Below are 13,647 nucleotides of genomic sequence, written 5' to 3'. Positions count from 1 at the left end.
ACTATTATTATTTTTAGTTATAAGTATGTTTGATTAGTTTATGTTGTATGGATTATATTTTATGAGGTTATGTTATACACCAGTTGTGTCGACTTATTTGAAAACAATGGATTATATTTTTATATAATTTTTTTCAAAAAATATAACGTTTAATTTACAGGGATGATTTTTTAAGCAATTTGCATATGTTTCTATTGGATTTATTTTTTTCGATAATAGAAACAAATGCTAACCTTTTGTATTAACTTTTATTGCTTTTAAAAAATTCTTAATAACTGGAGAAGGTAATTTGATATATTGCATGTGAAATTGTAGAATTCTGAAGTTGATTTGTTTTATATAATATATTGGTTAACTTTTTGCATGTTTAGGGATGTCGTTTTTGACGTTTAAGTTTTCTTTATCTTGTCATTACAAAATATGTTATCGGAAAAACATTTTAATCTTTTTATCCATAAGCTACAATCTCCTCATGTATTATGTTCGTATACTAAAGTTGACTCCTTCATCCTTCATGTGTAAGATACGTTAGAAAATTTGCTAGTCGATATAAAATACGAAACTGAAAATAAATAGCACATTCAGATAATGTGCAAACTGTGTTGTAAAGTCTGATAGTATTATTTTTCTTTTTCGCTAAAATATGTTAATATCATTGAAAAATGAAATATGAAACTACAAATGTAAGAACCTAATCTAACTGAACTCCATGGCAAAAATAAAGAAAAAACAGGAAGCCAGTACAAAACAGAGAAGTGCTCTCAACAGAAAAAAAAAACAGGAAGCCAGTCACGCACTTGTGGTTGATGACTCTAAACAAACTTATGACCTTTATTGACTCTTGGTTGTGAAGAACGTTGTTGCGTTTGTTGCGTTGACGCCATAGAAGAAAAAATTGCAGCTTGAGCCACCACAGTCCTCATCGTTTTAGGAGCAGCTGCTGAGCCTTGCCTCAACCATGATAAGAGCTGTAGCCATGAAGAAAATAGATTGCAAACTGGATCAAGGCGTAAGAGGATAAGTTTCCAGACCTCCCTGCAATATACACATGATATCAAAACATACTCTCTTGTTTCATTTGCCACAACACACAGACAGCAAAGAGTGGTTATGTTTAAAATGAGCATAATAGAAGATCAAGTGTCTGATATTCCATCACTAAGCATATCAGCAACTGTCGTTAGTTTCCAAGTTAGTGTTTAGTGTTGGGCATATCATCCACGAAGAAGAAAACAGAATAGCCTGTGAAGAAGAAAACAACAACTGAGCATATCAGCAACAGTGAACATATCATCCACGAAGAAGAAAACAGAATATAAGATCAAAATTCAAGTATGAGCTTTGTAGGGTGTTTAGTGTTGACGTTTGAAGATTGCAACCCATAGTCTGTGAAGTGATTGCTTGTGCAGCAGGCTGATCATCGAAGCCTAGATTAGACTTGTATTTTACATATACTCCCTCCGACAAAGTGTCACAGCCCCCTCTTCAACACAAACACACATAAAGCCAAAACCAAAATCAAAGGCATCTCAACACACACACTGAAAAATTCATAGCAAAGGGAAAAGTAAAGACAATTTTGTTATCTCAATCAGACATTCAACGCATCAACCAATAAATTAAATCAGAAGCTTCTGCATCTCAACTAACAAATAGATTCAAAAAAAAAAGTGCAGAAAGCAAATGAAAAAGGCAACCTTTACGGCGGGTCTGCAAATCCGATTAAAAAAAAAAGCTTATTTAGTTGGAACAATAGTAAATACAAACTCTGTTCGACCAAAAATGTCAAATAATACAGCGTTCTTCGGAAACACATGAAAACTAAGGCGGAAAAGCATTCATCGCCGGAAAACCCTTTTCGAATTGGGGATAAAATTTATAAAAAACTGCTCATGTACGACTCTGGATCTTCATGTTGATGAAGTCAACAAAAATGGATACATAAACTACACAAAAGGATACAAAGATTCAACCTTTGTGGATTTCTAGAGTTTTCGAACACCAAGCAAACGCAGGAGGAGCGATCTCTACCATGTCGGAATCCATTGACGAAAGATGTGAATGAATCCTAAAAGTCGGCGTCAAGTTGATGAAGACGATTAGTCAAAAAAAGTTTGATGAAACGGTGAGTTTCACCCGCCGGACACGTGTCGTCCTTTCGTGCAATGACTTTCTGACGTGGATGCATACGTGGCGTAAGGAAGAGTGAGACCAACAATTTTTTATATATATAGATTATACTTGAAACAAGTTGACAGTTTCGTCTCCTTCTTTCTTTCTCTTGGCCTTTTCAAAATAAAAAGGAAAAGGAAATTGACATTGGAGAATTGGCAAGTGGAACGTAAGAGCATTATTAGGTCACTAGTGAGGGTTTTGAACTTAAATTTTTCAAATAAGTCACATAATATTTAAATAAGTCACATAATATTTAAATATATATATATATATATGTATATATTATCAAGATCATGAGAAATACATCAAAACAACAGTAGTTTATTATATTTTGAAAAATTCTCTAACCTTGAGCCGACGTACTTATACCCTGTCTATTTTCTTATTTTCCTTTAAACATCTTCAATCTCACTCTATTTTTCACTCTAAAATAGAGTTTAGAGTAAAAATGTTTCAATGATACTCTATTTTCTACTCTATTATAGAGTTCAAAATATATTTACTCTAAATATATAGTAATTTTTTTTTGTTCATCACTCTATTTTCTACTTTAAAATAGAGTATTATTGGAGCAAACTCAAACTCTATTATAAAGTTACTCTATTTTAGAGTAAAAAAATAGAACAAACCATTAGAGATGTTGTAACGCCTATTCAAAGATCAGAGGGTGTGAAGAAAAAAAGACTTGTCCCCCCCCTCTAAATGCTAACAATTAAATAAGCTCATTAATATAACAATAATATACTAATATTAAACATTGATATGAAACCAAGTCTCTCAAAGAAAATACGAAAAGAATATGCACATCACACATATTGAAAAGATTATGAGTATTACTTTTTTTTACCTGTTTATGTCCTGGAGTTGTTAGTAATTAAATGTGTGGCCAATCATGGAAGCCACAATTGGGCACATAAAAACGGGACCCATAACATAATAATAAATAATATTTAAGTATTCCCCAATTACAGGCACGTAAACCTAAAGGATTGATTGTTGGATCAATCATAACTCATAAGCCCCACAATGTTTAGATCTGAAACAATGTTTATCAGGATCCAATGAATGCCAAAAAAAAAAACCATGCATGTACGTGCGTAATAAGAGTGCACAAAAGAAATTGGGGTGAGAGCCATTTAGAAACTACAAATATGCACAAAATAAAGCCAAAGAGCATGATCCGGTCGTTAATTTCTCACAAAGAGGCACAAAAGTTTCTATAGATTCAAAGAGTATAATTGTATGTAGGTGGAAAAGAGAGGAAATGAGTGGGTGTATAAGAGAGCATTTACGTTGCCCCCACGCTGAGTGTACGAAAGCAACATCTCTAATTTAATGCGCCCGGTTCTCTTTGTGTCTTGTGCATATTGAAAACATGCCCATATGGTGTGTAAGCCCATTTTAGGTAGAGTGTGAAATCTAAAATAGTTTTCACTGAGAGTTTGCGAAAGTTATAATGCGTCTCTTTTGTGGAAGAGGAAATAGTAGATTTCATGGTCTATTAAGCCTTAAGATCAACATAATTAGAGCCCAACAGAAACGACAAACATGAGAGAAGGAGTTGTGTGTGACTTCTCCGTCTTTCGTTTCGGCCGAGAAGTGGGTGTTAATTACAGCGATTACGGACAGAGGGGAATACTATTATGCACGTGTATGTATACAGCGATCGAGAAAATATAGTCGTATGTACATAAGATCTATTAGGCCTTAAAATATAGTTGTTTGTTACATACAAGACCCTAGTAATAATAATCCACCGGGTCGGGTCTGGTCATGAGGAGTGTGGTGAGACTACTGGTGATTTCTCGAAAATTCTCTGGCCTGGCGCAAGCATTGCGAAGGGATCATATCTGGATTTTCTCCGCACAAAATCATCCCACTTAGGACCAAAGTGGGATCTCCACTCGTGTCTGGTTGTGTAATGGGGCAGGTATTGCTTCAGCCCTAAACCTGCTGCTTCACTGAATTCAAGTATCCTTTGGTTCCGCTTTACGATTTGGTCGACTCCATCTTTCCCTGTCGACCCTGGAACAGCCGATGTAAGGATCGCCACCAAGTAGAATATCTCTTCCTCCTCCGGTGTCACCGCTGAACTTCTATTGTCCCACCTGACCAAATGCATAATAAGATTACGTATGAATTGCTTTTAAAAAACTCATGAAAACTTTACGAGGTTTTATGAATTATGTAAATGTGTTTTATTAAAATTTAACTAAACAACTAATTTACATTAAAATATTAATATTTTTTTGTTTAAAAATAACTAATAAGGTTGGTCTCAGCTAGCCAAACAGTTATTGTTTCTTACTTTGACTTGTTGACTGGGTAGACGATGACTGGGCCGTTGCTTGTATCCGTTAGGATGTTTCCGAACACACCTTTTGCAAATTCATTGACTCTGCTTCTTGGCACTAGCAGATTCAGCCATGGATGTGGAACTTCCCACTGCCCTTTCGATCGCAGCTTCATCTCAGAGACATGTACCCTGTCCAAGAATTCTTGGTACGTTACCTCCGATGAAAACAGTGTCGACGAGATGTAGTTTAGTTCAGACAATGATTCTTTCACCTCCTGGATGACAGAAAAAATAAGTTAGATTCCAATTCTGTATATTGCATTCTTCTACTCTGTTTTTATTTTACTTTTTTTACTCACCTGGTTCATTACATCTTTCTTGTCTTGATCAAGCTTAAAGTACTTGGCCACTTCCAGACAGTAGAGATTCCTACCATCAGATTTGAATTTGCTGGCCTCTATAGGGTCTTCTGGTGTGAAGGATAACCTCCAGCTGTCCAGCAGTCCCGTCCTATTTATTATCACAAAACCTTCAATGTAATCGAATTTGTCATCATCTGACGAAATCAGGCGCTCTTGGTCCCTCGCAAAAGCTGCAAAATCCAGGTACAACACTCTCATCCATTTGACCTGCCCATAATTACCACAGAGCTATCTATTTATATGACACATACTATTATTAGTATTTTTTTAGAGGACTAAGTAGTTTCTTGTTTACCATGGTTGGTGCTGGTTCCAATGCTATTCTTGCCCGTGTTATGATGCCAAACTGACCTAACCCACCAAGAACTCCATGGAACAGGTCGCTGTTCTGCCTCTCTGAACAGTTTAAAATCTCACCTTTTCCTGCAACAACCTTTTTAGTGAGTACTTTTTTTTTTGAGGGTTTTGGTTTTAATAATCACCACTCTGAACTAACCTGTGACAACCTCCAGTTGATGAACATTGCTGATCTGCGGCCCGTGTCGGAATGCCTGGCCGCTGATTCCAGCATTGGACAGAGTACCACCTACAGTTAAATGTAGGTAGTCCGTCCATGATTTTGGTGCAAGCCCGTACTTTAGGGTCTCGTGCAAAATGTTTATCCAAAGCTCACCACCAGACACGTCAACAAACGGAGTAGTACCACCACCAACGCCGTGGACCTTCAGCTTCTGGGGCTGTAGTGATTCCATGTGGATAACAATTCCATGTCTAGTCTGTGCTTGGCCTTGGAGTGAATGTCCACGGCCTCTCGCTGCAACCGTGAGCTGCGAATGAGGTCCCATCATCCAGATGTGTCGTATCACCGAGGCGATGTCGCTTACGGATTTGGGATGCAAGACCGCCAAAGGAAGCAGCTGGTACCGGTTTCCAAAATCTTTGGAGGCGGGATGGACATCTTCGAACTCCAAGTGGCCTAGTAGGGGAAGGGCTTTCAACGAAGAGATGCTGTTAGAGAAGCAGCAAGCTAACTTAAAGGCTATGCAGCTGAGTAGTAGTAAGGTGGTGAAACTTCTTACTATAAGCATGTTTCTTTTCCTGAGGAAGCATGCATGTAGATACTTCATATGGCCTTCTTGATTTCTGATAGGCAGAAGAGTATTGAAAGAAAAGCTAGTGCGATTCTGAATGGAGGAGGCAACCAATCTTTTTGGTTGTGAGAATCTGGATGGGGACTTGGCTGTCTACAATGGGTTATATATATATATATATAGCTAGCTTTAGAAGCCATAAAGGAGAAGGTGCCTAGTTGAAGGGAAAAAGTCACAAGAAAGAAAGATCTCACGAATCTTTTTTTTATTTTATCTTTTCATAACAGTTACACGCACAATCTTGGCTTTTTAGGCAGACAAGATCATACCATAACACTTTTTACTTGGAAACTTACCATTTGAAGCACTCCTTTTTTATCCTCTTATCCCATACATACATAACATGTTTCCAGTCGTAGGTATGGTTTTGCTTTTTTTGGGGCTGAGATCTATTATCTGAGATTGTATTCCACTCTTTTGTCAGGCTTTTGACTCGGATGAAACGCAAAAGGATTGGTCTCTGAGAAAAAAGAATGGCATATCACTGAACTGAAGGAGGGGTCAGCAGACGTGGAACGAAAGAAATCCTTGTGGGAAAATGAGGAGGCAATGATGGGACACGACAACACAATCCTTGTAAGGCAAAAAAAAAAACTGAACGACAGCACAAACCAAAGCAACCAATGAGTAAGTCTTTCTGTTACTGATTTACGGCCTCCTCTTGCAGCTAGCTGACAAAAATAAAACACTGACTGAATCATCTCTTGTATTCATAAATTCTTGTGATTGACATTATGATGAGATTAGCTTTAGATTTTGTTTAATTTACTTTTGCTAAACATCCGGCATGTGGATAACAGAGAGGGACTCAGTGCTTCCTCAAACATAATCATCTCGGATAATCTCATTTTATTTGTCTTTTGTTGGGGGGTTAATTTGTCCCATTTGTTTTAATTATTACTCTCTCTCTCTCTCTCTCTCTCTCTCTCTCTCTCTCTCTCTCTCTCTCTCTCTCTCTCTCTCTCTTTGGTACATAGTTTACATTCAGTTTCGGATCATCATCTTTGGGCTACGCTACCACCACCGAGATCGTTATAATATGGTAGTAACCATAAAGGTTTAATCTTATGGAAGGATCAAAACAGGAAAAGAGAGAGAGAGACTGGTGACAAAAGGTGGCCTAGTGAAGATTGTGTCCACCACATTAGAATTCTCGGGTGTGACAGAGACTGTGTTGACCAGTCCATTTTGTTAAACAGTGAAGAAAGAAGTTGGGCTCATATCAACTAACTGATGCAGTGGTGGGCATGGTGTGAACTGAAAACGGAGTTGGTGGAAATGGTTGGTCTCTAGAAGGAGAAGCGACCAGAGAGCACTAGCGAGAAAGTCGTGGGGCACAGCTTGTCCCAAAGCAAATCTTGGTCCCAATTTAAATATAATATAAATATGCCTTTGAACATTTGTCAGCCAAAGGGTCGAAGGGACGGCTGTGGTAGTGTGTGTGATTGAAGTGGACTGGTCCACGCAGACTGTGACGCGTCTGCTGACAAATCAGCTTAAACTCTTATTGGTGCTTCCTTCGAACCTTCACGTGGCTTTGTCCCCATTATCTTATATTTTTTTTCTGCCAAAACAAATTAAGAAAAGTATGTGTGCGCGCGTCTTTCCACCGTTTATAAAATATCATCGTTATTGTGAGTATATGATTATGTTTTGTGTCATAGAGTAGGAGGATCCGCGTCTTACTTCCTTTGAAAAAAACACAAATCACGAGTTTTGTGTGATCATAATCTCCCGAGTTCCACTCCTCCTCACACGTAAGCCAAAATGGGCTCACGAAGCCTTCTTGGATCTAAATGGAGAATTCTTTCAGCCCACTAAAGTAGAGCCGAACTTGGGCTAGAATATGATTTTGGGAATCAACGGTTTGATAAGTACAACATTATTGAGCATTGTAGACAACAGTTGAAGCAGAAGTATGATCAAATCCGGGATGCAATATATATATCTTGACGAGCCTTTTCACACATTTCAAATGATAATACAAACAAACAAAAATGAAATAAAAGAAACCACAAATTAAAGAAGACCAATCACTCTCTCTCATGTGTTCAGATCCCATGTATTTGCTAAAAAAAGGGTTCTGTTTCAGATTGTGTCAGAGATTTAAATAATCTAGTTTTTTTTTTGCATCAGAAGAGCAGCCTCCTCCTCCTACGCAGTGAGACGGACCTGTTAAGAGCAGCCATATGGCGTATAGTCTCACCAACCAAATCTTTGAAAACGAGCCGTTCGATGACGAGAACCGCCTCAGACGTCTCCACCTGAAAATCTCGCCAAGGGTCCTCCGTTAGATCTCTCCCGAGGACCCTACACACGTATCCCACAAGGTCCGCTGCTTCCTCCTCAGCTGGCGAGGAGCTTTTCTTTCTTAGCTTCTGAAACTCGGACCAGGTCAGCTGCAGCATCTCGTCAGCGTCTCCAACCATTCTCCCCCTCCTCCTTATCCGCCCAACAATCTCCTGCACCGCGTCGAAGGTGAGCCTTCTCTCATGAGCGCCCTTGAGGTATTGCTGCTTTTCTTCGAGCAGCGAGAAGATGTCGGATTCTTGCGGTAGGCAACTGGAGGCTCTGAGGATGTCGGAGATGTAGTCGTATTCAGAGTCCGAAGATGATGACGTGAAGGATTCATCTTCTAGTAGTAGTTCTGTCACAACATGCAAAACTAAGAGATAGATAGATAGATAGATACAAAGAGAGAAGGGAGTGGAGGTTTTAGAGTTTTATACCAGTGAAGTGAAGGGTGCGTTTCATGACCGGGGATGGAGAAGAGTCCTCTTGGTAAAGGGAGGCGTCAAGAACCGAGACTGGACTCGGCTGTGAATCTCCCGCAGCCGCAACCTCAGACGCAGCCATTTCAGCAATGCTGTTGAGAAGCTTATCGCATCTCTCCAATAGAGTTTTCCCATGTCTGTTAAACTCTTCATGGTCGTCTTCAATTGGTCGTCGTCGTTGGCTGACGTTCCTTGTGTGGACATGTTCGGCTCTCCAGGAATCCTTGAGCGTCGGTCTCCTGTTAGGAGTCTTGACGCTGTTTTCACTTCTCCTCAGTGTCTTTGCTTTGTTTAGATCTCGCTTGGAAGCTACAGATCTGATGGGAGACTGAGGGACGATGACATTCCTGTTCGTTGAACAGGAGTGCAACAGTCCTTTGAGCCTAAGAGCTTCGAGGAGCTGCTTAAGGGTTTCAAGATCAGACTCGGATCCACGACTCATCACTTGCCTGGGCTCCGGGAAGAAATCTGCTGTATCGAAAAAACTCTTTCGCCTTAGCGGGACTGGAGTAGAAGAAGCTTTTGATGGCTCCTTCCTGGAGTGGTGATCTTCTTCAACTCCTTGGGTGCTGCTGCTCTGCTGGTTTTGAAAGTTTAACCTGTCCACAAATCTGCTGATGACCCTTGACTCGGATGCAGATCGCTGAAGAGGCTGCTGCTGCTGAGAATCAGGCAATGCCTCCAATCCCATGAGCCTTGCGATCACGCTGGGCGATCCAGACCCCACATCAGCGTGGATCTGTCTGGGTTTGAGGCTTCCCTTGGCGTCCACCACGGCTCTGCTGTCGAGCGAGAGTCTAGGAGCTTCTTTGGAGAACCTCCTGGGAGATACTACTTGTTGTTTAAACTCTGGGGGAGCCGGAGACCGGAGCTGTGGGGTGGAGTAGACACTGTGGCTCCCTGAGTCCAGGGAAGGTTCAGTCTTCAAAGAATAGGAGGAGGAGGAGAGACGTTTGGGCAGGGAGAATCGTTTGGGGGAGAGAAGATGAGGACGATCGAAGATGTTGAAGAAGCCGGCCATGCAGCCACCAATGTGCTTCTCCACATCTCCCTCTTTCACCACCCTTGTCTCCATTTTCAGTACATTCTTCAGCTTCTTTTTTTCTTGTTTATATTAGTATCACTCACTCACTAGTCACCACTCACCACGACTCTCTCTCTCTCTCTCTCTCTTTATAAGGAGGATGGTACCAAATCTATATATTATTAATATGACTCTTGTGCCCTTCTCCTCTACTCTTATTTCCCACTTACATGCTCCATTCAACGTCCTTCTGCTATTATATTATTAACATCTTCTGATACTCTCCCAAAAATTATGTACTTTCTATAATGTTTAATACTAGTAACTTCTCTACTTAAACACTTTCTCTCGTCAAAACATCATTTACTAGTAGCTTTCGTCCATTTTTAATTGTCGGAGTTGGAACAGAAGACAAGGAGAGATGGAAGGGGCCTATGGGGAAATGGAGAAAATTTGGACCCCACTGTTGACCGACCTTGACTAGCACTTTCCGAGATGACACGTGGAATGCATAAGTATGACCGTTACCAAAACACCACGACGCCTGCCCGGGAGCTTTGGTTAGTATGGACAAGAAATGCGAGTTTGCTTCTCTTAAAACAAATTGCATAGGAAAACGTTAACTTGAAGATACTATATGTGTAGGGACATGGTGACGACCACTTACTTACTCGAGATTTACAAATTATGAGACAACGGACATCTTACTAATCCTACCAATTTAATTTAAATAACCCAAAACCCAATGAATATAGATTGAAAATTAATTTTTGGTAGAAAAAAATAGATGAAGCGGGAAGAGAAAGGGGTTTGGACGATTTGAGCATGTGAGTGAAGCTAAAGTAATAATGCATGTTTCAATGTTTGTTTGTTTCAAAAATCACGAGGTAAGGTCAGTATTGAAATCAAAATATTCGTTCATGTGTACTGTGGTGCTCTGAGTCTGACCACAGATGCAGATTTTTGTAACGTGCATCTTCCGGCTTCTCAATTATTTACTTATTTTACTTCACCAACAACTATGAAACACTTTTAGAGATAAGCTTAACTCGCCTCCAAATCACAGTTACAAACTTTGTTATTTATTTGAGAAAACTCTTTATTTGATTGGATAGTTAACAGGAGAGAGTACTCTAATTACCTAAATATTTTTTTAAAAGTATCATCAACTTTGATGTTCTTTTGATCACTAAAAGTGGATGACAGATATTCAAAGGTTGTCAGAAACCCAAATAATCAGACTCGAGGGTGTTTTACTTAATTTTTGGAACATATACTATTACTATTACATACTTAGCTGAGGAATTTTTAAGAATGCTTTAAAAACTATCTTAAGCTATGGAATAAACGACCTACTTAGCAGCATCCTTATTATTTTGCGACAATGGATCCCAGATATCAAAGGGAGTGGGGATTTTCTACTGTTACGTACGCATCAACAGGTAAAAAGTATATTGAAAGATTGTAAATACAGAAAATGAGAAGAGCCATAAAGTTATGATAAATAATAGAAGAGTGGAGCGGAGGCATGTGCTCTGGGTTCCATTATCGACCCATGACAATAATCATAGATTATTACTAATCATCTAAAAAATGGGTATGACAGTATTTTGAACCTCGAAACTAGTGTTGCATTCTCTCTCTTGTGTGTCTATGGTATTATGGGGATGCGGACAATAAGTAAAAAGAAAAGGGAGACACACTCAACGGTCTTCAAAATCTGCCAACTTTCTTCTTCTTTACCCCTCCAACTATGCACACACTCATTACTCAGATCCCCTCTTGTTCCAACCTCTATGCAAAACAAGACTTAAGAAAAAAAAACAACGATGAGAAGCTCAAACTCTGATTGCTCGGATGCCAGATTCGAATCTCATACATACAACATTCCACTGCTTAGCTTACATACTTGCAACTTAACCATTCTACACAATCCAAAGCTCTGTACGATCACACATGTTAAAATTTTGGGTCCCATGTAAACTAGTCTTAACACCAAAACTGGCCCGGCCTATATTTATGTAACCCCATGGATCAAAGTATAAAGCATCTGCAGCCATCTCCCCCATCTGGTCCTTCAAACCACCGGTCCCATCCCAAGTTCAAAGGCCCATTGGTCCTGCCATAACACCTGTCAGCCATTTCATTCCGAATGTAAACACTTGAGAGTCTACAAAAAGCAACTCACAGTGGCAAGAGAGGGTCCGGTGCTTTCTCGATGAGACAGAGCAGCCTGTGAAACCAAGACAAAATACACATTGGTCACCAAAGCAACACACAAGTTTCAGAACACTAACACATAATTTTTTTTAACATAGGCTGAGTTTCTCCCTCCCTTACTCCTCACACACGGCTGATACAATATCAGTCTGCCCAAGCTCTTCCAACTCTTTCTGGAATAAAGAATAGATAATGTTTATTATCAAATTGTTGGCAATGAGGTGAGGAGATGTAGACACAAAGGAGAATTTTGGGAAATTCTAAGAAATTGATCTCTACATTTCGCAAAACTAAGGATCTGCTGAGAATAATCTCAGCAGAAAACTCAAGATCTGAGGTGGCACAATTAAGAGTTGATATCTCCCCGGTTAGAGAGGATCATCGGATATTACCTCCAAGAATATGACTTCTTGTTCGACGCGACCAAGCTCAGCAAGGATCCTGTGCTTCCCTCGTGAATCACCATCTTCCAATTCCATCTCAGCGAGGCTACTACGATCCTTTTGATTACACGATTCGCATATCCTCAGATCTGACAAGACTCTCAGCGTCAGAGAGAGAGAGAGACACACCACCCTACAAGTTTGAATTTTCGCTAATGGGCTTTTAATCTCTGAAGGCCCAAAACTATTGTAATCAAAAGAGTGTAATCGATCGGTTATCTGATTGCCACGTGTCGGATGAACCTTTTTATTAAAGAGATCCCAGCCTCAGGCCCGATGGGCCTCGGTAGAGAGAAATGGAAGAATACTCAGCGTCAGCGACCACCGTTTCGTTCGACCGTCCGAAACCGTTGCTCCGGGGACCCATACCCGCCGGGGGATCGGAATCAGGTCAATACGTTCTAGCCTTCCGATCCCTGGACTCATGGGCCGCCGCTTACAAGCGCTGCGAAGCCCAAATCAAGGAGCAGTGCGAGGAAGGGGCAAGAATTGGGTGCGCCGTCTCCGCGTCCAACAACTGTAAGCCTCCGTGGTGGCGGAGCTTAGGCGGCGCGGTGGTGGACATGAGGGAACGAGAAAAGTGCGAAGAGCGGGAATTCAAGGAGTGCTTGGTTGCGGCCAAGGACAAGTGCTCGGGATTCGCCAAAGAAAAGTGCTCCGCTGCGTTTCTAGACGCACGAATCGCGGTGGAGACGGAGGTTGAGGGATTGGTATGGCTAGCGTCATTGCCCGAGGACAGCAGCAGGTGGTTGGGTTCACTGGTTCAGGCAAGATGCAGCAAAACCAACCGCAGAGCCAGGGATCTTCTTCTGAAACAACAAAAGCAATCGCATGCTACTTATTAGACTCTGATGTGAAGCGTTTTTCGCCTTTTTTTGTTATCAATGAGCACAAACGGTTACTAAACTGTTTAGATTCAAAAGCTCTAATTGTTGGGATTTTCTTGGATATGTTAAAAGCTTGTGTGCTGATCAAATTGGCATTACATGTTTTGTGTCCAAATCTTGAATGTGGTAAAGCTTTTATGGTTCTTCTATTTAGTTAAACCCTGTTTCCCTTCATCAACTTATGCAGACACTCTTGCTTCCACTGCAGAAGCCAATTTAAACATCTACTAAAGATTTTTTTTCACGGATGCACTT

General features: G+C 40.3%; 4 protein-coding genes and 1 long non-coding RNA gene across 5 annotated transcripts; 2 read left to right on the top strand and 3 right to left on the bottom strand.

The window, feature by feature from the left end:
* Nucleotides 1-3,794: 3,794 nt before the first annotated feature.
* Nucleotides 3,795-6,397, bottom strand: LOC106406332 (cytokinin dehydrogenase 6). Its single transcript, XM_048741410.1, has 5 exons — nt 5,390-6,397; nt 5,189-5,316; nt 4,831-5,100; nt 4,484-4,746; nt 3,795-4,283 (listed from the first exon to the last, which is right to left on the bottom strand). Exons 1-5 carry the CDS (start codon nt 6,018-6,020, stop codon nt 3,947-3,949), a joined length of 1,629 nt encoding a protein of 542 aa, XP_048597367.1. The 5' UTR covers nt 6,021-6,397; the 3' UTR covers nt 3,795-3,946.
* Nucleotides 5,100-6,944, top strand: LOC106406333. Its single transcript, XR_001281527.3, has 3 exons — nt 5,100-5,333; nt 5,406-5,955; nt 6,469-6,944. It is a non-coding gene; the product is annotated as an uncharacterized LOC106406333 (long non-coding RNA).
* A 1,017-nt stretch (nt 6,945-7,961) lies between these two features.
* Nucleotides 7,962-10,302, bottom strand: LOC111200376. Its single transcript, XM_022691318.2, has 2 exons — nt 8,774-10,302; nt 7,962-8,691 (listed from the first exon to the last, which is right to left on the bottom strand). The coding sequence occupies exons 1-2, from the start codon at nt 9,891-9,893 to the stop codon at nt 8,177-8,179; spliced, it is 1,635 nt and encodes a 544-aa protein (XP_022547039.1). The 5' UTR covers nt 9,894-10,302; the 3' UTR covers nt 7,962-8,176.
* Nucleotides 10,303-11,672: 1,370 nt separating this feature from the next.
* LOC111200375 (guanine nucleotide-binding protein subunit gamma 1) lies at nt 11,673-12,685 on the bottom strand. Its single transcript, XM_022691317.2, has 4 exons — nt 12,455-12,685; nt 12,183-12,235; nt 12,031-12,075; nt 11,673-11,961 (listed from the first exon to the last, which is right to left on the bottom strand). Exons 1-4 carry the CDS (start codon nt 12,539-12,541, stop codon nt 11,877-11,879), a joined length of 270 nt encoding a protein of 89 aa, XP_022547038.1. The 5' UTR covers nt 12,542-12,685; the 3' UTR covers nt 11,673-11,876.
* Nucleotides 12,686-12,788: 103 nt separating this feature from the next.
* On the top strand, nt 12,789-13,566 carry LOC111200374. Its single transcript, XM_022691316.2, has one exon. It carries the CDS (start codon nt 12,802-12,804, stop codon nt 13,348-13,350), a length of 549 nt encoding a protein of 182 aa, XP_022547037.2. The 5' UTR covers nt 12,789-12,801; the 3' UTR covers nt 13,351-13,566.
* Nucleotides 13,567-13,647: the final 81 nt, after the last annotated feature.

This window comes from Brassica napus, chromosome A9, assembly GCF_020379485.1.
Source record: "Brassica napus cultivar Da-Ae chromosome A9, Da-Ae, whole genome shotgun sequence".
NCBI classification, from domain to species: Eukaryota; Viridiplantae; Streptophyta; class Magnoliopsida; order Brassicales; family Brassicaceae; genus Brassica; species Brassica napus.
The sequence above is the reverse complement of the archived record's forward strand: the minus strand, read 5'-3'. Positions and strand labels throughout refer to the sequence as shown.